A 23,782-nucleotide genomic window follows, 5' to 3' on the forward strand; every position below is an offset into this window, starting at 1 on the left:
TTGATGACAGATCTGGCAATTTTTATTTTCTCACAGATTACTGAAGAAAAAAATGGGCTGCAGCAAAAAAAAAAACACAACAACAAAAAAACAAGGCACTGTATTCATCCAGGGGAAAAAGGGTGGGTGCTTGAGAACCACCTAGTGGGTATATACGCAAATGTCCGGCCTTATTTATAATTTTTTTTGATAAATTACCAGCTACAATGTATGAATTATGGCCGGCAAATGGATTGTGGCAGCCTAAAAACGAGAGTTTTTTGTGTGTACTTAGATTCTCAGTCAAGTGGGTGTACACATTGTGGTTTAAAGTGTATTTTTCCAGGTATCATTAACTAATTTAGCATTTTTTGCTAGACAGTTCACAGAGCCAGCAAAGCAACAAGAACACATTGTTTTTGGTAAGGTGCACTTGGTTTAGAAAACATTACTTTTACTTCTTCTCAGTATGAGCAGTAATCAAGTAAATGAATGAGGGAAACTATTTTGTGTGTAGAGAATTTTTTTTCAAGTTATCAAATAGAAAGTTGAACAGTAAAAAAAAATTTTTTTAACCTGTCATTTTTGTACATTTTAGTTTGTAAGTGCCAAAGTTGAAACTTTCACTGTTTACCTAAGTTTACTTAAGTACTCTTTCCTGTAGAGTGCAAACTTCTGCTTTTCAGGGTGGCCCCAATATGACAAATTACATGCAAACGTCAGAGACTTGTTCAACAGATAACAAAAGTGACTTAAAGCAAGGCAGTGTTTATCTCGACCGTCTGAGCCACAGAGCAGAGCGCCTCCTCTTGTACGATCATCAGATCTCCTAGCGTCTGCTGCCCCTGGACCACAATACACTGCTCAGCACCTTCCGATATAACCACCTCCACCAGCTCTTCGCCTCTTCTTGAATGCAAGTCCTCTGAAGTGAGCAGCAGAGGGCCACAGCTTGGTGCAAATGTATCGTCAGCGTGAACAAGTAAGACAGTGCGCTGGTTATCACTTGAAGCTTTTTCATCACCCTCAGTGGCAGTTGTCATCTCAGATCTCCTTAAAAAAATGTCTGGCCCACTTTCTTCCCCGTGTCCTCGTCCTCTTTGTACTTTGTCAACCTCGGCCTCTTTCTTGGGCCTGCCTTTGACTGGATTTTTGGGGTGGCGTGAGTTTACTGCTGCCAATTCTTGCATAGCTGGTTTAGCCTTCTGTCTCAGTCCTTCCTTGAGCTCCCCCTGTGAATGGTGCTGAGCATGATGCCTCAATAGACTTTGTCTCAGTGTGTAAGAGGCACCGCAGTGGCAGCTGTGGGGCTTTTCTGTCACGTGAGAAGATTTGATGTGCCTCCTCAGCTTTGTGGCCATAGTGTAGCCTAGCACCCCCACCCAAGAAAAAAAGAAAAAGGTAACAATTAAAATCTTTTAAAAGTTTTTAGTAGTTAACTCATTCACTCCCAGCCATTTTCACTGAAGCAACCTCCTTCGCTCCCGGCTGTTTTACTGATTTCTGACTCATTATGCAAGGCCTACAGAATATTGTGTTCTAGTGCTGTAAAAACATGGAACCTACCAAAAGAAAGATTAGAGTCTCTTCTTTCATCAGGAAAAAACATATTTGTTTCTGTTTCCATTTTGCAACAATTAGCATTATAATATAGCTAAGTTTCATCAATATTCACAAACCTGTTGAAAACACTGGGGAAAAGAGCTTGTTGCAACATGGCCATGGTTGATCTCTTATACTCTGCTGCCACCTGCTGGTCGGTTTTTGTAATAACTACCATTGCTTTAAGAGACCTCTTCAGGTCAGACGTTGCATCAAAGCCTTCTGTCTGCTCTAGCATATAAAAACATTTTTATAAAAAAAACGTATAAATATGTTTTTGGGACCATGGCAATATTTAAAATAGAACATTTTTATATGTTTTGGGGGAGCAAATGGGTTAATAAAATATCTTGCCAACTATTAGTATAGTCAATATGATTTGATTGTCTCTTCAATCAGGACTGAACACAGATGTTTAATCCAAGCATTCAAACAAGGCAGGAAGAAAAGTTTTAAATAATTTACACAGTACTTTTGACAAGAATGCTGCCTATACAGCAACTCTAATCACTTCAGTTGTAGTGCAATGCTGGCTAAAGCATTTGAAAAGCAAAGAAAAGTCGGTCTGTCTCGTCTGCTTCATTTTTGCATTTCAGATCTTCTATTATATATGTAGTAATTTTTCAACAGTTTAGTTGATATTTGTAACAAAAAGTGTTTGACGGGGATACATTATTGCTACTTGCATTATTCAGAAATATTGCACACAAATCTTGCTTGTGCTTTTGTAAATATGTCCCTTTCCTTGGAATGGACTGATATTTATATAACATTTTTTTCCTTTTTTTTTTTTTTTTAGCTATGGTGCCCAAAGCGCTTTACATAGCCTCACATTCACCCATTCAGACAACAGTGGTCGGCTGCTGCCATGCAGGGGGCTGCCAGGTCCACTGATTGAGAAATCGGGGTTCAGTGTCTTGCTCAAGGGCACTTCGACGTGATCACCAGGGGTGAGGATCAAACCCACAACCTCACAGATGGGAAATGACCACTGTATCACTGAGCCATGCCGCCCCTTTCCTGCCTTTTATAAACAGCAAACAGCTCTATATTGTATTACAGCAGGGTTTCCCTAAATCGGGGGTAGGCAACCCTGGTCCTCGAGAGGAGAGCCGCAGTCCTGCATGTTTTAGCTGTCTCCCTCCTTCAACACTGGTGAGGATCGTTATTAGGCTTCTCCAGAACTTGCTGATGAGCTGATCATTTAAATCATCTGTGTTGGAGGAGGGAGACATCTAAAATACGCAGGAGTGCGGTTCTTGAGGACCAGGGTTGCCTACGCCTGCCCTAAATGTTCCAGCTCAAAACCTAAAATAGAGATAGGGTCTTCAGTTTTCTCACAGAGTGTCATGGTATTTACGGGCCATGGTTTGGCCACCATGTTCCTTTACGGCCTGTCATGTTCTGATGGGGGCTCTCACCTTTATCTGAAGTTCTGATTAAATCTGAATGTTAAATAATATTGACCTCGTTTTCATTTATTGTCAATGTTAAGATAATTAAGTGATCACCTTGTATTTTTTTGGGGAGTCCTTGCATGTACTGGAAATGCCAACGTGCAAAGCCTTTTTTAGTGAAAAATGTTTTTATCTGTTTATGCAGCCAACATGCTAATCAGTAGTTCTCTTTCCAATCAGAGGAGCGGCAAAAAACATCTGCAGCCCACTTTGTGAGATAAACAAGGTTGGTTGGGGGGGGGGGGGGATTGGCTGGCATGGGCTTCATTGCCCCAGACAGTCTTAACATTGATCAAGTTCGTTCTATTAACTCATTTTCTGCCATTGACGACCATATCAGTAAAAAAAAAAATCATTTTAATTGGGATGGCACTGAATGAGTTTCAGTTGTTCTGACTTCTAGTTTATGTGCTCACCTTTTTGACAGATAGGGCAACGATGGGGCCTGTCACCAGTGTGTAATTTCTCATGGTACTTGAGGGTATGTGGGTCCCTTAAGGATTTTCCACAGTAACTACAGAGGAACACGCCTCCGGTGTGGCAAAGCCTGTGGCGGCGAAGTTCAGGTTTCTGAGCAAACCTTTGATCACATTCGGGGCAGGGATATGGCTTCTCGCCATTGTGAATCCTCAAATGGCTATTAAGGTTCCCTGAGATAGAGACAGACAAAAATAGGTCACAGGTAACATTTGTTCATGAGGTTGTTCATACACAAATAATAATAGTTATTCAAGAGAATTTTACACAATTTTAAGATACACAATAGCTTGACAATGTGATGGATGGAGCTGCCCACTTTATATACTGTATATATATATATATATATATATATATATATATATATATATATATATATATATATATATATATATATATATATATATATATATATATATAAGTGGTGTGAATTGCCTAGTACCTGGCGATTCGATTCGTATCACGATTCATAGGTCACGATTCGATTCCGATTAATCCCGATGCAAATCTATAAATTGATTATTGAGTTTACTCAAATTTAGAAAATACAAATCAGTAAACTTGTACATGTACACTGTAAGATTTATATGAAAATGTATTTATTTATCTGAAAATTCAGGCTTATAACTGAGCCACTGCATTTAACAAACAGGTTGCAGTATGTTTCAACATAATTTTTTTATGGGAATATTCAACAAAACGTCTTACTTAGGGTTAGGATTCACATATTAGGCATGGAAGAATGTTATATTAATGGAACATTAAGCCTTAATATTTTATTTCAGTGCTGTTCAAACATGAAACACACTGCAACCTGTTAAATGCAGTGGCTCAGTTATAAGCCTGAATTTTCAGATAAATACATTTTCATACAGTTCCCCAGTACAGGCTTTCCAAATAAGGTGTGGTCATTAATCGTGCGTTAGAAAAAATGTGTGGCGTTAAAGGAACTTTAAAGTTAAAGCATTAAATTCGACACCCCTACTTTCATTACTTAAAACATTCTGTTGACCTCCAAGTTTAAGGTCCTGGCTTCCAGTGTACCTTTTTGATTGAAACTTTTTCCACAGTGCTGACAGACATGAGGTTTCTCTCTTGTGTGGAGCTTCATGTGATTGCTCAGAGAACCAGAGTTTGCCAGCAGCTTGGGGCATAGGGTACACTGCAACTAAGAGAGAAATCCCAAATCACATTTCTTTTTCCCTCTTTATACATTCTTGGTGTTGAAAATGCACGGCAGTCAGACTCCATGACTGCCAATCTTGAGATGGCAAATGAAACATGTATACATGACAGAAAAGCACAGGAAGTTCAACATTATTTTATACAAAAACTAGCAATGAGTGTGTAATATTGAGAAGTTAGTCTTTTGGAAAAACAAAAATGTGAAGCCACTGCCAAATAGACACACACCTTTGGTGGCTGTTGGTACATCAATCTGCTGCAGCAAAGGAGGCGGTGGTTGCGCAGCGAGGAACGATGTCCAAATGCCTTGCCACAGTGCTCACACACAAACGGCTTCTCTCCTGTGTGCTTGACCAAGTGCTTTTGGAGGTCCTGCTTCAGGCTAAAGGTCTTGTCACAGTGAGGGCAGGAAGACGGACACTCCTGATGGTGGCTCGACTGTTGAGTGATTACGCCATTATTAATGGCAGTAGTAATACAGTCAACACAGTAACAACCCACAACATTAAACAAGCACAATACAAGATTAAATACAAAATCTAGATAAAAAATCTTGTTTGGACTGATCATATTAGAGAACTATTTTTAGGTTTATGTAAATATAAAACTAGGCAGGAATCACCAAGAAAGGCAGAGGAAAGAAAATGGACTGTAGCCAATATCTGTCAAACCATTATTGGAGTTGGTGGATTTGATTAAACAACAACTGGATAAATTGATATGATAGTGAAGAACTACAGCGGGGGTTGGCAATCTGGCCAACAAATAAAATCTAATCCCCCCCCCCCCCAATTATTCTGGACGACTACAAATTTAATAGATTTTAATCAAAGTATTTAACCCAAGAAACATTTTAAAGATTTAAAATATTCAAAAATAAACCCTGTCCAAAATGTTCAGACAACAATAATGTAAACTTGAAGTTTTAATGTAAACTTAAATGTCATTGCTTGTGCAAAAAAAAAAAAAAAAAAAAAGTGAATCATATTTGTGCATAACTTGCTTAAATGCCAACATTAAGTAGTTAGTAACTATTGTAAACATATCTTGTAAAACAGCCATCAGCATACTGCCACTTGTGCATAATTACAACTCACAACGTTTGGATATAACTCAAGAACAACAGCTTTTAAAGGTATATTCCGACGGATTTGTTTTGGCCTGTCCTGGACGTTTCTAAGCGAACTGATGCAAGCTACTATCAGTGGCATATGCAAATATCGCTGTGCGAACACCCGCTCCTGATTGGTGGACTGGTTTCGCGTTCGTTCCTGGTTGACTGCTGTCCTTGGTGTCCTCAGGCGTCAGTTTTGAATGTTGTGTTTGCAAACAGCAAAAGAAATCCATCCGACCATACATTTAACGACCCAGAAGAAGACAAGAGTGTATTTATTTACTGTATATGTGCCGCAATTTCACGACTTAGCTCATTTTCAACAATTCGATTTTTAAAATGATCAAATTAATTTGATTTATTATTTATTTATCAATTTGTATTTTAATTGAATTTAAACCACAGTGCATTATACTGATGGTTTTCTAGATAGAACTAAATACATTCTAAGTTAACTAGTTATACAGCACTTATTTTTTTAATTTAATTTAAAAAAAAGATGATTATACTCATGGTATGCACTAGGTGTGTCAGAAAAGTTTCAGGATTGGTGGGACAAAATACATACAATGTGTCAAACAAACTAGCAAGTATGAATTTTATCTTTCAATGTGGGGCAGAGATCAGCCAGCATTGTCTCCACGGATATTCTGCGGCGTTTGCTTTGTTCAGTCCGCGAGCCGAGCCAAGAGTTGTCGCTGCGTCACCATGACAACACACTTACTCACAAAACCCTTGAGCATCTGACAGTTCCTGGCCATGAACAATATTGCCATGCTGGAGAAACCTCCCTAATGAGACCATCTGGTTCTATGTGACCTTTTTCCCCACTTTCCCAAGCTTAACATCCTGAATGACATCAAGATGGTCGTGAGTTGAGGTGTGTCTTAGAAGAATTCTTCCAGGAGTGCATTAAAGTGTAAGGTGAGACTGCAGGGTGATTACTTTGAAGGACAAAAATTGTAGTAACTTTGGATTTTAAATATATCTCTTGTAACCTTTCTGACACGCCTTGTACAATGTGATTATAAAAACTGTTAATGTGCATAGGTTTGGGCCAGTGAATACATTATTTCAACCACAACTGTTTTTATTTTAGTATATTTCTACTCCACATAATGACTAAGTGTGAAAAAAAAATCTAAGTCATGTCAGTTGTAACACTGCAAAAAGTGTGTGGATAAGAACAGGTCCTAACTTCCTCCCTGATGCAGTATTCTTAAGAAGCGTTATGTATTTCGTATCAACTTCAGATGTGTTTACTGTGGTGTTTGAAGCATTAACGTGAGATGCATCTTGTGAAAATGTCAAGGGATTCTCATCTGTATTAAATGAATATTACACATCATACAACGACATATTAGGGCCACATATAGATATATAAGGGTGGGCAATAGTCAGAGAAAAAAAACTAGCAAATTTGTGAGAAAAGACGTGTAAATTTGCCACTTTACAAAGTGGCAGATTTGCGAGAAAAAAACTCCGAAATTTACGAGAAATACACGTAGCATACTACTCTATGTTTGTGCCAATACTTTTCGGTCATGTTTTCAAAAAAGGAGAGCAATTGTTTCAGCTGAGATTAACCATATGATGTATTGTTAAGCATTTACACTTTGAAGCGTTGGGTACGGCCAGCGACAATTAAAATGCCTCGCTTTACGAAGGTCCACACCCTGAGGATCAAGCATATAAATTAATTTGTTAAAATAAATATTTACTTGTACATTTATGTTTCCAGAATTATTATTTACACATTCATCAATTTCGATGTATTTTTGTTCGTGCTGTCAAAATTAAAGCGTTTTAACTGATTAATTAATCACAAAAATTATCGCATTAATCATGAATTAACGCAGATTAATCGCACTCTTAATTTGGACCATAGATTATCCTTTAGCGTGACAGCGGATGGCTATGTTTAAGGTAGTACAGGTTGTGTTTGAGCAATAAACATCATTACATGCATTAAAGTAAAGCATTTAATAAATGTTTGCGTATCATATTTAGAATATTTGTTCATGTCCAAATATTGGGGTCTTTCCCCCCCCATTTTAAATTATGCAAGTAATTAACTGATTAGAGAAAGAGGATGAGCGTGTGCAGTGGATCAAAAAATGTTGAAGACGTCCTCATAACAGTAAATGTCAAAAGAATTAACACATAACCGGTGCTTTTCAAATTTGGCGGAAAAAAAGCCTTTTTTATTAAACGATTAATTGTGATTAATCAAAATTCTAAAATGTGATTAATCTGATTAAAAAAATTTAATTGTTTGATTTTGTACAAGTAGCTAAATTGATGTGTCGAATCTGCTGCTCTGCGTCATTCACTTGCATTTACCTTAAGTATGCTATCTTCTGATTGGTTAATGTTTAGTCAGCTGATAGGGTTTCAAGAAGTGTTGTCGCTCTAGCTGCCGTGTATGTCAAGTAAAGTTTCAATTAAGAATGAATCCGTCTCCATCCTGCCTTTTCATTTTATAAACAGTGTCCCATTAACCACCAACAAATTCTCACATTAGACTATAGCTACGCAACATGTATTTCTCGTAAGTTTCTGAGGGTTTTTTTGTGTGCAAATTTGCCACTTTATAAACTCGCAAATTTGCAAGTTTTTTCTCGGAATATTGCCACCGCCCTCTAAAAAACAAAATTAGACGCCGTCGTAATTAAAAATTTTATTTTATTTTTTAAAAAAAGCTTTATTGTCATCTAAAAAACACATTTAGATGAATCTGAACTTCTTCCCACAGCGGGAACACCTGTAACGCCTCTTTCTCACCTCTGGGCACCAAGTGGGAGCTTCAGCTGTCGCTTTTGCTACAGCCACAGCATCAGAATGTGATGTTGCCATGGAAACCACTGCTTCTGCAGAGGACTTTTCAACCTTTGTGAGACTCTCCTGGCTGTCTGGGTGTGGGTGGACAGAGACTTTTTTTACTCGGTTGGTCTGACAGTGAACCCGTCGTGGCTTAGAAGCCAGGCGAGAGCTAAAGCGGACAGAGAGAGCTGGGCCTCTGAAGGTTCTCTGCCTTGCTGTAGAGTTCAAATTTGACAGAGTGTCAATTGCAGCCATGACAAGATCAGTGCTGACATTGTGGCCATTTGATGTAGTAACAGTATTGGCTACTTTAGCTGTGCTGTTAACTGCAGTGCTACTTTCCTCCTGTCTGCCTCTGTCAGGACCAAGTGAGAGTTCAGAAGGTTCCTTTTTTTGTCCTTCCTCTTCATCTATCTGGTCATTTATTTGTCCTTCCTGAATAGCTTGTGGATTGGGCACAGCCATTTCTAGATCCCTTAATTGTTCCGGTTCATCTGAAAGAACAGTTTGACAATGTTAGTTGACTTAGTCCACTAAATGATCCACAGTCCTCTCTGCGAATTGTAAAGTAGAATTCGGTGGCTTGATGACAAAGTGCTGCCTCCATGAGTCAAAATAAATCAATTTGTCTTCATGGGACTTTTTCTTTTCTTTTCACACTTTGAGCTGCTACTCGCCTAGTCGCAATCACAAACCCCTAAAGCTACATTCTCTGACATCATTAGTTACACAATACATACATTTGGCCCCCAGTAGGGGAGGAAGGGGTGAGCAGTGGCTCATTTACATTATACCGAACCGACCATTTAAAACAGGCTGAACTCAGAGGCAAAAAAAAAAAATTGTGTAAAGTCCACTGTAGCTTTGGATGTTTTAAAAAAAAACCTTTGTGATCTTCATGATATTATTATAACTATGTTGTGCCAAGCTGCATATTTTGTGTTAGCATTCCTGATGAAGCAGCAAGTGAATGTACATGTATTGTATATCATTTTGATTTTGACCTTCTATGTATATGGTCACCGGTATGTCTTACATTTAGTTTTATTTTGTCATGAATTTAAATTTAAGCAGCCGAAAGCAAATTTCCCCCTTTCAGCAACTGGTTAATATATTTGTATAACATAATGTCTTGAGATATTCTTTTATGATTCATTATTTCTTATCTGTTTAAATGAGCGTGTTATAAAAACAAGGAATTAGTAATACGAGCTTGGTTTTTGGTGAGAGGGACAATATGACCGCTGTAGAAGATTGTTAGCGTCCTTCGTAACGTCTCATCAATCCCCACACAGGAAAGCACCCTCAAACCAGATATATTAAAGGATTAGTGGAATGGTGGAGTCTAATTCCTCTGATGAATGTCATGATAAACGGGCCTCAGCTGTGCTTTTTAGTTCAGTGTTTTCATTTGATTGAGTGTGATTTTGTGTTATAATTCATTCTAATTACCGGTAATCATTTTCACCTCATACTACCACGGATATTTTTTAAATAAATTCAGCTAACTAAAGCAGTTCTTTTCTGAGCTAGGTATCGCATGAAAATGTTGTCTCTGTTGTCTGCGGAAAAGTGTGATGATTATATTAACTCAATTTACAGCAATTCCATTAACCATACTAGAGCATAAGAAATTGCAGCGTTAGCATTAACTTGTAACATAACAGACTAAAGTCACAAGGCAGTGGTCCGATGTTCACGCAGTCTCATTATGGGCATGAAAGTCCTATTTACAGTATCTGGGACGTTTGCTTCATGGACATTAATTCCAGCCAAATATCTCCTTGTGACTACAATTAATGCTATGCAGTATCCAGTATCCAGTTACCTCTTTGTCGTCCTCCAAAGATTTTCTGTGCATCAAGCCTGGCTGTTGCATCATTTCTTCCCTCAATTTCACCACCCAACATCAGTTCCGTTCCTGGCTGGATTTCCCGACACACACGCAAACACACACTCACACACTTGCCCACACACATCTCTGCACACGTACATTGCACTGCTACATTGTGCGGCGCTTTGCTGTGCACCTGGCAGGCAAAACTGTGGAAGACAAAAGCAACAGTTTTTTAGAGTCTACAAATGGGTGCACATATAGTGCATATTGAATGCAGAGAAAATTGTTTCTGGGGAGGCACCTGTGCTCAAATTCAGAATGAGATGCACAGCTATAAAATAATTGAAATAGCTCTATGCGATATAGTTTGTAGATGCTATCACTAATTACAATCATAAACTCTTTATTTGCGCACCATGGCTCAACACAGAATTAGTGTTATTCCGATACCATTTTTCGGCTCTCGATGCCGATACTATGCCGTTGGAAAAAACAACGTTTTTGTTTCTTCAAAAGAACTGCATACCCACTTAGTTGTAAAATTGTTACTATCATGGCTTAGTCATGTATTGCTTAAAAACCTTTGTGAAACAGGAAAAAATACCAATACAGAGTGAATTCATTAGAACATTTTTGCCTACCTGGTATGGTATGGTATGGTATGGTATGGAACGGTACGGTATGGTATGGTATGGTACGCTATGGTATGGTATGGTGTGGTAAGAAGTGATTAAACTCTTCTGAAAAAAAAAAAAAATTCAATACTAGTATCAGTAAATGGCATTGACCCCGTTATTTGTTAGTACTTGGCGATACCAATGCCAGCGATTTAATGCAGTATCGGGGCCCCTTCCGATATTGGTATCGGCACAACACTACATAGAAAGACTCCAATTAGTTCTATCCAATATCAATCAGCACACTGCCTGTAGCACATAAAAGTGCCAGCATATATACCGGTGGACATATTACTGGTGAGGAAAAAAACATGACATGCTCAATATAGCATAATCCTATAAAGAGGGGAAAGCTGCATTATGGCACTCTGTATACTGAAAATCCTTACCGTGAATAAAAATCATGCTGCTGTGCTGATTCATCAAATGTCTGCCATGGTTGCACACTAGAGTTGTGCATAACAATTGATTAATAAATTAATAAGTCATTGTGAGAAATTCCACTGTGTGGAACTGTTGTCATTGACATAAGTGATTGATTGAATCTGAAGCCATAGAAGCAAAATGAAGTACACTACTAGGCTACAAATAGCAGATACATTGGTGATTTTGTTTCCACTATTGCTCTGCATGTTCGGGACATTCAGAGAAGTCTTCACAGCAAAAAAGCAAATAATCGATTTACTGATTGTTAATTCTTCCCAAAGAGGATCAATGATACTTTGTCAAATGCCAATTGCACTCACGTCCAAAAGTATTGGAATGGCAAGATCAATTCCTTTTCTTTTGTTGTATACTGAAGACATTTGGGTTTCAGATCAAGAGATTAATAATAATAATAATAATAATAATGCACCAGATTTTTTCTAGACACTGTCAGTAAGGTGGGGGCTTTAGGACCCAGATGCGGGAAGGCAGGGCAAGGAGGCAGAGGTGCAGTCCAAAAAGACGTTTTAATATCTAATCAAAAAAAAACCTAACTTCAAAATACAAAATAACCTGAACTATCAAAACATGACAAAACAACTAAGGCGAGACTAACAACATGACATGGATCCTGATCAGGAGAAGAGGTCAGCATGACGTGGCGAAAGACTTACGACAGTTGCAACAGCAAAAATGAACCGACACAGACAGGGGGGAGACAACCGACTAAATACACCAACACTAATGACATGACAAGACACACCTGGCTGAGGGCACTGATTGGATGACACATGAGGGTAATGGGGAAAGGTGGACACAATCAAGGTTGACACAGACACCACACGAGGAAGGGCAAGTGACCAGAAACGAGAGGAGTCAGACTTTTCACAATAAAACAGGAAATGACAAGACAAGGGGAAAACATGACAGGGAGTAAACAAGACTGAAAGTAAACATGACAGAACCTCTCCGTCGAGGGACGGCTTCCAGACGTCCCTTAAAAAGTTCAAAAACAGGGCGGGCGGAGGGGGCGCGGAGGCGGGAACCTGACACATCCCTCCAGTCTAGTCCGGGGGACGTCCCGGACGCCAGACGAGGGGAGCCCGGCGGCGCCGATCTGGAGGGCGCCCCGGACGCCACACCGGAATAGGACGGCCGTGGGATGAACATCTCCTGTCCACCCCCATGGGCCTGACACCGCCATGGAAGAAGCGAAGAGACCCCGCTCGAGAGCGGCCGAAGCCAGGAGGCCCGGGGCTGCAGAGGGTGAGGACGCCCGGGGTCCTGAAGCTGCCGTGGAGGCGCAAGGACTTGAGGCGGCCGACGAGGCGAGAGGACTTGAGGCGGCCGACGAGGCGAGAGGACTTGAGACGGCCGACGAGGCGAGAGGACTTGAGGCGGTCGTGGAGGCTGCCGACGAGGCGCGAAGACTTGAGGCTGCCGTGGAGGCTGCCGACGAGGCGCGAAGACTTGAGGCTGCCGTGGAGGCGCGAAGACTTGAGGCGGCCGACGAGGCGCGAAGACTTGAGGCTGCCGTGGAGGCGCGAAGACTTGAGGCTGCCGACGAGGCGCGAAGACTTGAGGCTGCCGACGAGGCGCGAAGACTTGAGGCTGCCGACGAGGCGCGAAGACTTGAGGCTGCCGACGAGGCGGCCGACGAGGCGCGATGACTTGAGGCTGCCGTGGAGGCGCGATGACTTGAGGCTGCCGTGGAGGCTGCCGACGAGGCGCGATGACTTGAGGCTGCCGTGGAGGCGGCCGACGAGGCGCGAAGACTTGAGGCTGCCGTGGAGGCGGCCGACGAGGCGCGAAGACTTGAGGCTGCCGACGAGGCGGCTGACGAGGCGCGAAGACTTGAGGCTGCCGTGGAGGCGGCCGACGAGGCGTGAAGACTTGAGGCTGCCGTGGAGGCGGCACGGAGTCCGGGGGCTGTCGCGGAGCCGGCACGGAGTCCGGGGCCTGCTGTGGAGCTGATATGGGAACTTGGAGCTGACGCGGAGTCCGGGGCCTGCTGTGGAGCTGATATGGGAACTTGGAGCTGACGCGGAGCCGGAAGCTGCTGTGGAGCTGATCCGGAATCCTGGGGCTGCCGCAAAGCCGGGACGGAAACCTGGGCCTGACGCGGAGCTGATACGGGATCTTGGGGCTGACGTGAAAACGGGACGGAAACCTGGGCCTGACGCGGAGCTGATACGGGATCTTGGGGCTGACGTGAAACCGGGACGGAAACCTGGGCCTGACGCGGAGCTGATACGGGATCTTGGGGCTGACGTGAAAACGGGACGGAAACCTGGGCCTGACGCGGAGCTGATACGGGATCCTGGGGCTGACGTGAAAACGGGACGGAATCTTGGGCCTGACGTGAAAACGGGACTGAAACCTGGGGCTGACGCGGAGCCGGAAGCTGCTGTGGAGCTGATCCGTAATCCTGGGGCTGCCGCAAAGCCGGGACGGAAACCTGGGCCTGACGCGGAGCTGATACGGGATCTTGGGGCTGACGTGAAAACGGGACGGAAACCTGGGCCTGACGCGGAGCTGATACGGGATCTTGGGGCTGACGTGATACGGGACGGGATCTTGGGGCTGACGTGAAAACGAGACGGGATCTTGGGGCTGACGTGAAAACGAGACGGGATCTTGGGCCTGACGTGAAAACGGGACGGAGTCCGGGAGCTGACGCGGAGCCGGTACGGAGTCCGGGGGCTGACGCGGAGCCGGCACGGAGTCCGGGGGCTGACGCGGAGCCGGCACGGAGTCCGGGGGCTGACGCGGAGCCGGCACGGAGTCCGGGGGCTGACGCGGAGCCGGCTCGGAGACCTGAGGCTCCGACGGCCGACGTGGCTCGGAGACCTGAGGCTCCGACGGCCGACGTGGCTCGGAGACCTGAGGCTCCGACGGCCGACGTGGCTCGGAGACCTGAGGCTCCGACGGCCGACGTGGCTCGGAGACCTGAGGCTCCGACGGCCGACGTGGCTCGGAGACCTGAGGCTTCGGCTGACGTGGTTCGGGGACTTTGGACTTCGGCTGACGTGGTTCGGGGACTTTGGACTTCGGCTGACGTGGTTCGGGGACTTTGGACTTCGGCTGACGTGGTTCGAGGACTTGGGGCTGCCGCGGAGCCGGCATGGAGTCCTGGACCTGCCGCGGAGTCGGTACGGGAACCTGGGACTGCGGCGGCAGACGTGGCTCAGGGATCTGAGGCTGTGGCGGCAGACGTGGTTCGGGGACTTTGGACATCGGCTGACGCGGTTCGGGGACTTTGGACATCGGCTGACGTGGTTCGGGGACTTTGGACATTGGCTGACGTGGCACGATAGGGACTTGAGGCTGCGGAGCCGGAGCCTCATCAGCCTGCCACCATGGGGAGTGAGGAGCAATAGGGAGACTATAACCCGAGGATACCGAGAGTGAAGGATCGTGACGTAAACTAACGGGAGTGGGTAAGGAACCAGGTAAAGGGGAAGAGAAGACAAATACCGCGAAAAGGAGCTTACTAGGATGGAATGGGATTGGATGACAGGCTGATGGTGCTTCCGTGTCGACCGACGACGAGCCGGTCGCTTACGGAGGCTTCCCGCTGGGTCTGATCTTGGTCGGTTCATTCTGTCAGTAAGGTGGGGGCTTTAGGACCCAGATGCGAGAAGGCAGGGCAAGGAGGCAGAGGTGCAGTCCAAAAAGACGTTTTAATATCTAATCAAAAAAAAACCTAACTTCAAAATACAAAATAACCTGAACTAACAAAACATGACAAAACAACTAAGGCGAGACTAACAACATGACATGGATCCTGATCAGGAGAAGAGGTCAGCATGACGTGGCGAAAGACTTACGACAGTTGCAACAGCAAAAATGAACCGACACAGACAGGGGGGAGACAACCGACTAAATACACCAACACTAATGACATGACAAGACACACCTGGCTGAGGGCACTGATTGGATGACACATGAGGGTAATGGGGAAAGGTGGACACAATCAAGGTTGACACAGACACCACACGAGGAAGGGCAAGTGACCAGAAACGAGAGGAGTCAGACTTTTCACAATAAAACAGGAAATGACAAGACAAGGGGAAAACATGACAGGGAGTAAACAAGACTGAAAGTAAACATGACAGACACTCAAAGACGCTTTACAGTGGATACATTATTCATGCTCTCACACATTCACCCTGTGGTGGCGGTAAGCTACTTCAGCTGCACATCAACATCTTTGGTTTAAAAAATACAACATTGCATAACATTTACAGTAAATTCACATACTGTATTTGTCGACTGGACACATTAGTAATAATAATAATAATAATAATAATGCACTGGATTTATATAGCGCTTTTTTTATCTAATCAGATACTCAAAGACGCTTCACTGTGATTGCATTATTCATGCGCTCACACATGAACACTGTGGTGGCGGTAAGCTACTTAAGTAGCCACAGCTCCCTGGGCAGGCTGACGGAAGCGTGGCTGCCAGTGTGCGTTTATGGCCCCTTCGACCACCACCAAACATTCGCACCTTCCATACACCAGTGTGAGTAGCACTGGAGGCAATGTGTGTGAAGTGCCTTGCCCAAGGACACAACGACACATGACTTGGGGAGAGCAGGGATCGAACAGCCGACCTTCTGGTTACTTAACGACCGTCTCTACACCCTGAGCCACGGCCGCCACAGTAAAAGTGACTTTTTAATGGTTACAATTTATTTTTGCTTTAAATGGTGAAATGTACTGTAACTCTCAGAATAAAAATGGAGAGAAAAAACTGTTGGTATGAAGCCAGCTCACCTGATCCAGACAGCTTGGCACAGTGGAACATCATTGTTCTCTGTTGGCGTAGGAGCCTTAAAAACAAACAAAAGCCTAAAGTCAATGCAAAATGTAAAAACATTGCGTGTACACAAATGAAAATGTGTGAAAATATGAATATTCTTTATCTAAATATTAATGATAGTATTACAACTCTTGGCAATTACCTCTAATGTTCCATTTTGTATTTAATGAAGGCTAGATAGCAGAAGGGTTTAGCTGTGATTGTTTGCTGCACCACATTACGCAGGTTCAACATTATCTCTGTCTCTCTTTTATTTTGGCGAACAGGTTAGGAGAAAGAAAGGGATTGATTCATTAACTATCCACAAATTAGCTCATGTTTTATCATGGGTTTCTAATACTTGTACATTAAGATAAGATTTTAAAGAGAAAATGTTGCTGCAGGTGAATGAAAAATTATTTAACGATTTAAAAACCTACAGTTAATCAGATTAGAAACCTGAATTGAAGGAGATGTGTCCATTTCATTTTACTGTTTCTATAACAGCTAAAGCATTGACATATCAAATCTAAATCAGATAATTGTATGAAACAACTATATAAACATTTTTTTATTTATATTGCTTCTGAGGGAACATTTCAACTTGCTAAATCCATATACTTGTATTAGATATAGTCGGGGGGGCAGAACACCAATGCTTCTTAAAGCTGCTATATGGAACTTTTCCCCAAAAATATCTTTACAATAGCCTTTTAATTTGACCGTTTATGATGGAAACATCTTCAATTTCGTAGATTAACACATTTAAACTGTTCACAATGGTACTCATGCAAGCCTCTGGCCAATAGTTTTCAGACTGGATTCGTTTGAATTTCCCGCCCCCTGTCTGCGGATGTGACGTCATGTGCGTGTTGTGTATGTGAAGAAGGTCATGTGCATATATGTTAAATAAATATAAAAGGGAAAAAAAAGGGATTTAAGCAGTTTCACTTTTTGTCAACAGGTGGCAGTAACTGTTCAAAATTGAATATTCTATGTTCAGTAGCTTTAAGTTTCTTGTTCATTTTTTTAATGTCTCATAGAACTACTAAAGGTAGGAAAAATAAAATGATGACAACAAAAATAGCTCATCAGAGTTGAATTAAAGTGCAGACATCAAGTAATTTTTCATGGTTTTCTTGATAGTAAGCAAAATCACTTTGCTCTTACTTTGATAGCAATAGCATTGTAGGCTACTGCCAAAAACAGTGATTTAAGGCATTCCATGTTTTCCTTTTTGTCTGTTAGTCACATGATACATCTTTAATGGTCTGTCTGTCTCCCTCCCTATTAGTTACAGAGTAAAATATTTTAAGCCTATATTGTTAAGAATTATGACTGACATTAAAAAATTCAAATTCGGTGTCTCTGAAAATTTGATAACATAAGATAAAATCATAATATTCTTATCAGAATTGTCAGGCTTTTGAAAAGAATGCAATTGTTATGCACTCAATACTTAGTTAGGCACCCTTTTGCATAAATTACAGCATCAATACTGCGTGAAATAGAGGTGATCAGCCTGGGCAAAGCTCAGGCGTAATGGAAGCAAGCCTTCAGGTCATCTGCATTGATGGGTCTGGTGTCTCTCATCTTGACAACACTCAGTATACTCTCTGTGTTTCAGGTCAGGCAAGGTTAATGGCCAATCAAGCACAGAAACACTGCGGTCGTTGAACCATCTTTTGGTACCTTTGCTAGTATGGTCAGCTACCAGCCAAGTACTGCGGGAAAGGAAATCAGCATTTCCTTAAAAACTGCCAGTATAAAGAAGCACGAAGTGCTGTAAAACTTTCTGTCAAATGGTTGTGTTGACTGAGGATTTCATAAAACCAACACCAGTCGACCAACACCAGTAGATGACACTGCAGTCCAAATCATCAGTGTCTATGGAAATTTCACACTGGACTTCAAGCAAAGTGGATTCTGTAGCCTTCCGCTCTTACTTCAGACTCAGCTAATTTGATTCCCAAATGCTTTGCAAAATTTACTTTCATCTAAAAAGAGGACCACTGAGCAACAAGCCAGGTAAAACGCTTTTGCCGTTGTCTCTGGTTTAAGAGTAGCTTAACACAAGGATTGCGACATTTGTAGCCAGGATTCGTCTGTGCGTAGTGACTTAAGAGTCGCTGATTCTAGTTCACTCGTAGCTAGGTCCACTCCTTGTGATGCTCACCAAATTCTTGAGTGGATTTTACTTGACAATATTGTCAAGGCTGCAGTTATCCCTTTAGCTATTTTTGGGTACACCACTCTGAACACACCAACTTCTTTGGCAGAGACTTTTTGTGGCTTAAGCTAGAGATGGTGTTTCTGGACGTTTGTCAAGCCAGTCTTGCCCATGATTGTGTGGCCTCATCCTACTCGTCCTCGTCCCCCTCGTGCAGGTGTTTCTCATTAACTGGGAAGACAGCGATCACCTCAAGAACGAACTAAAAAAAAAAAAACTCCAATGGAATTGCAAACGTCTCATTTCAGGATCTATTTTCAAGGTAAGCCTGTTGCTCTTCTTCAGGGCCTTCAACAGCAGTTAACCGCATTTGTCATTATTGCACTGTATTTAAAACGCTTTGCCTGACTCAACCTGTTAAAGTTACTTGCTGTGATTGGCATACATGCAAAGGCTACCCTACTTATGCGCGGTCTGATAATCTCATGATGAATATTTAATTCCCTGCGCAATAATGCGGCACCTTCATCAATAGGGTCATTGTCAAAAGGACATGCCATGTTCGTGACAAAAGTAGACTTTGCGCTATAGACTATAGGCGTATTTACGCAAAAACTCTCCACAGCGGACTTTATGAATGAGGAAATGAAATGTCGTGTGTGGCTGAAAGGAGGCGGGGTAAACCTCGGGCTTCATTGTGGAAAACCTGCAACCAACTAGGTTTGGTTCATGGAACATGTTACTACGGTAACTGACTGAGAGCTTAAATGACCTCTTTTGATGAAACAGGCTAGAGTTACCTCTTTTTCTCTGGTTTCAGTTACCTCCCTTTCTGAAACGGAAAACGCAGAGTTTCCCATATTTCAGGCTTTCTTGACCCAGAGTTCTCACTAAACCTGCTTTGTGAAATAGACCCCTGTGCAGTCCCTAGTGTCAGTCATTGGAGCTTGCTGATGAGCTGTCATTGGAATCATTATAGGGTTCAGGCTGGATAGTGGGAAACCCGAGGACCAGGGTTGAAAAACACTGGTAGAGGCTATAGCCTACACTTCATAATGATGCTTTTCAAGATCCACACAGCGATCTCTCAGCAGCCGACGTTCTTGTTGACAAACTGAACAACTTCAACATTAAAATGAAACAATTGTGTCTGTTTGACTAATTGGGGCAGGGACGCCTACGTAGCATACACAAATCTGTCACTTGCCACATGGCCTGCCGTGCTTTGTTGATTGGCCGAAGATCTGCTGGATTTGCATGATGTGAATTAACTGTGAATGCCATTTTGTTTGTATACTTCAGATTCACTGAAGAAGCAAAGGGGACGGAGGCTTCGGAGTACACGTTTGCTGCTGTTGTGCAGAAGTGGCTCCGTTATGCCCCAGACCGCATTGGTAGCAAGGGTGACGCACTACAGAACCTAATCAGACTGAGGAGAAGGCTGATTACATTTTAAATAAATTTACTGAACTTGAATGAAGTTTTCTGTTGTCATTATTCATTTAAAAATACTTTGAAATCTAGCCAAGTTTTTATTATTTTTGTTTTTCCTGTCTCTAAATAAAGCAGGACATCTAAATATAGGCATATTTTAAGCATTAATAGCATCACTGTTGAAAATTAAGGGAAAAAGATAACATTGATTGAGGGTGCAAGAGTGATGACAAATCAACGTCAGGCATCAACACTGATTCAACGTTGTTCCAATATTAATAATAATCTAAATAACGTGTGGATTTTGTAAGGATTTCAACGTTAGAACAATATTAATCGAGGGTGCAAGAATGATGACAAATCAACGTCGGGTGTAAACATTGATTCAACCATATATGATCGACAACGAAATGTTGATTCAACATAGGTCTGCTATCTAGGAAAATGCAGTTTGTAAATTGTGATTTTATTTATTAAATTAAAAGACTATCTAAAGCTACCAGGCTTTGTGAGAAAAAGTATTTTCCCCTTAAAACTATTTACTGGCTTGGCCATGCTCAGCAGCAACGACTGAAAGCAAGCATTTTCTATAACTAGCAATGAGATTTTCACAAAACTGTGTGGAGATATTTTGTCCACATACGTATACTTACTTTCAGAATTGTTATAATTCAGCAAAACTGGGTGTTTTTTAAGCATGAACTTTTTAAAGTCATGTCACAGAATTTCAACTATCAGACTGAAATCTAGATTTTGACTAGACCACTCTAATCCTCATTTTCTGGAATGCTGTGATTTAAGCCAGATCTAATGAGACGCATAATTTCCAAGAAGTTCAGCTTTAAATAGAATATTCTCCAAAAGTCAGAATCGTCACAAGCCTTTGTTCTTTTTGGTCAGCAGTGGTTTTCCTCTTGGAACTCTGTCTTGGATGCCATTTTTGCCCGACTAGGCCCCATGCACCATCCCTTCTTTCCTTTCTAACTGTCCTTCTCCATGTTATTCTAGGCCTTCCAACCAATGTTCCTTCTGGCTGCCAAGTCAATGCAGTCATGCAATGGTCATTTGGCTTTTTAAGTACGCGACTTATCCAATTCCATCTTCTTCTCTTACTTTCAAGACTTATCTGTGGAACTTGTGTTAGATTGTTGAGCTTGTCCATGACATTGACATTTCAAAGTAAATTAAAAAGTAAATTAAGATCATGCAATTTTTGTGAACAAACTGGATCCATAAAAAAAAAAAAATCAAATTTCCAAGCCAATAAACTTTAATTTTTTGGAGGATTAAAGAAGAATGTAGTTGAATTATTTTACAGTATATTTATATCAGCGCTATTAAAAAATATATATATATATTTTTTTTTAAACATACGGAAGTTTATCACTATAGCTTTAAAAAAAGAATGTTATCCTGACAGGACTAGTTAACACTGACCTTAACGAGGCGAAGGATGCCTGCAGTTCTTTAGATGTTGTTCTGCAGGGTTCCTTTGTGACTTCCTGGATGAGTTGTCGCTGTGCTCATTGGGTAATTTTTGTAGGCCAGCCACCCCTGGCAAGGTTCGCCATTGTTCTATGTTGATAGACGATAGATGTCAATTACTTTATTTTTCACCTGTTCTTGATTTTTTTTTGGGAGGGGAGAGTGTGGCATTTTGTTGAACTGGTCTGGAGGTGATAAGACTTGGATGTGGTCAGTAAAAATGAACTCAACTTTTTAACAAATAAGATTAGCCACAAATAATTCACTTTTTCTACACAGGGCCAGGTAGCGCTAAATAGTTTTATTTTCCTTGATAAATAAAATCACCATTTTAAAAACTGTGTTTTGTGTTTTCTTGGGTAATATTTGTCTAATATTTACATTTGTTTGATGATCTTAAACATTAAAGCAGAGAAATTATGCAAAAAAACATTTTAGATGAAGGATATATGTGTTGTCAAGTAAAGGGAACAGTTTAGTGGTGATAAAAATAGACAATATTAAGTTGTTGTTGTTTGTTTTTTATGCTTAACCCCAAATTTACCATAAATCACTATTTCACTCTTTAATGAAAGAAAAAAATATTTCTTCAAAGTTCTCATTTTCATTTTAAATATGCATGCAATGTACCCTCTCTTTTTTTGTGCTGTCTGTTATGGATTCCATTGTCATGAGAAGGTCCTGGGGAGGCAGCGAGCCAGTCTCAAACTTCTGTACCCATTTTGGGTCACCTTCCCTCCCCAACTGGTCTCCGACCCGCAGGGCTCGGCCAACCCACCACAGTCCAAGTCTTCCTTTGCAGGACATTGAAGGCCCCACAGCAAAGCCAGTGGGCAGTAATGTAGAGAGAAATGAAGCAAGAGCAGTAGGAAAGGAAGGAGTAAGACAGGAAGCCATCATTCTATAAAAAACAAACATACATACAAGTCACTTTTAACCAACTTACATAACTGTTTTATTCATAAACATTTATAATGACATCATAGTGAGATACAAAATATTAATGTAAAAAATATTGTGTGGTTAGAAATTATGGTGGTGTAGAACTGCACTGCATCATAATGACAGGCTTATTTTGGCTACCTCAAGTAGTTGTAGTGAGATATATTAGGAATATGTTAAGGTTCCACATAACTGCCAATTACAAGCACAATAAAAACACGTTACCAAATTAATATATAAATAATGTGCAACTTTACACTATTATTATTGTGAATATATTTTCTGATTTCCGACATTGATTCTATTTTTTTCTTTACTAAAGCATATACGTTATTTTACAAAAATAAAAAAAAACAAGCAAGGAACGAATGCTTAAGTTTGTTTACAGAATTAAGCATGTTATTGTGGCCCTGCCTTAGAGAATTTTTTAGTATTGTCATATAACCAGTACTATTGTAATAGCAACTTTGTAAAAGTGCATGCAAATACAGTAAATGTGGTTTAATTTATACACACCTCATTTGGCAAAACACACAAGCGTCTTCTCTTGCACTAATCACGATTAAAAATATTACTGTCAATTCAATTAATTGTTGTAAAAATGGGCAAATACATTTATGGTCAACAACCATCAGCACGGAAAGCGAATATGTTGCGTTTTGTATGCTATTGCTCGTCATTACCGATGTAAGACTCATCTGAAATGTTTACATTTGTAGGCGGATGCTTAAAGGATTTGCCCTTGCTCGCATTGGCAGCTAACTGTTTAGTCACAAATACCAGCATCGATGTTTTTACGTAAAAATAAACATATAGACTTGGAATAAGTTCGGTGTATTTCATAGTAGATTGATTAGATCTACCTTAAAATTATTCTGTTGTTCATTATCCAGCGAGAAAATAGCCAAAGAAAGTCCTCACCGTTATTGGTCCGGCTCGAAATCTGCGCTTTCACGTTTTAATAGTTCCGTTCACACTTTAGTGGCGTTGGACTGTACATTAACATGATGTTATAAAATGATTAAACAAACACATTTTAGGAGACTTATAGTGTACTGGTATGTGTGCAAATGTTTAGTAATTTACAATAAAACCTCATTTTGTTGTTATTATTTATTTTTATTTGTTATTATTTTTTTTTTTTTTTTAGTTTTTATTATATATATATATATTATTAGTTTGTATTATTATTTTGCAATTGAACAGTCTGCACTTTCGTTTTTATCTTGATATATGCGTTGAACAGGAGAAGCTCTCCTATCTCATTGTACGATTTATAATGACATTCTATTACTATTATATTCTTTGATTGTTCTATTACACAACATCTTTAATTTATTTTTCATTATTATTTTTATTTTTTTA

The 23,782-nt window shown here is 41.0% G+C and overlaps 1 protein-coding gene across 4 annotated transcripts; it reads right to left on the reverse strand.

Annotated features, from left to right (window-relative positions):
* On the reverse strand, positions 1–23,364 carry LOC144050166 (uncharacterized). 4 transcript variants are annotated; one of them, XM_077563206.1, is made up of 9 exons: positions 23,339–23,364; positions 22,106–22,376; positions 16,362–16,417; positions 10,466–10,680; positions 8,599–9,131; positions 4,929–5,138; positions 4,560–4,683; positions 3,455–3,688; positions 1–1,348 (listed from the first exon to the last, which is right to left on the reverse strand). In XM_077563206.1, the coding sequence occupies exons 2-9, from the start codon at positions 22,373–22,375 to the stop codon at positions 732–734; spliced, it is 2,259 nt and encodes a 752-aa protein (XP_077419332.1). In that variant the 5' UTR covers position 22,376; positions 23,339–23,364; the 3' UTR covers positions 1–731. The 4 variants fall into 4 exon arrangements, with proteins under 4 accessions (XP_077419332.1, XP_077419331.1, XP_077419330.1 ...); XM_077563205.1 differs by lacking the exon at positions 23,339–23,364 and adding an exon at positions 23,281–23,335; XM_077563204.1 differs by lacking the exon at positions 23,339–23,364 and adding an exon at positions 22,934–23,271 and having other exon boundaries at positions 4,560–4,677.
* Between the last annotated feature and the right edge of the window lie 418 nt (positions 23,365–23,782).

The sequence above is a fragment of the Vanacampus margaritifer genome, chromosome 4 (assembly GCF_051991255.1).
Source record: "Vanacampus margaritifer isolate UIUO_Vmar chromosome 4, RoL_Vmar_1.0, whole genome shotgun sequence".
NCBI classification, from domain to species: Eukaryota; Metazoa; Chordata; class Actinopteri; order Syngnathiformes; family Syngnathidae; genus Vanacampus; species Vanacampus margaritifer.

Coding starts and splice junctions, on each gene's coding strand:
- LOC144050166 (XM_077563203.1), bottom strand. CDS start 23,115: ATGAGTCTTACATCGGTAATGACGAGCAATAGCATACAAAACGCAACA. Junction 22,377..22,933: donor TGTGTGTTTTGCCAAATGAG/GTGTGTATAAAT, acceptor TGTTTTTTATAG/AATGATGGCTTCCTGTCTTA. Junction 10,681..16,361: donor TGCCAAGCTGTCTGGATCAG/GTGAGCTGGCTT, acceptor TGTCTTCCACAG/TTTTGCCTGCCAGGTGCACA.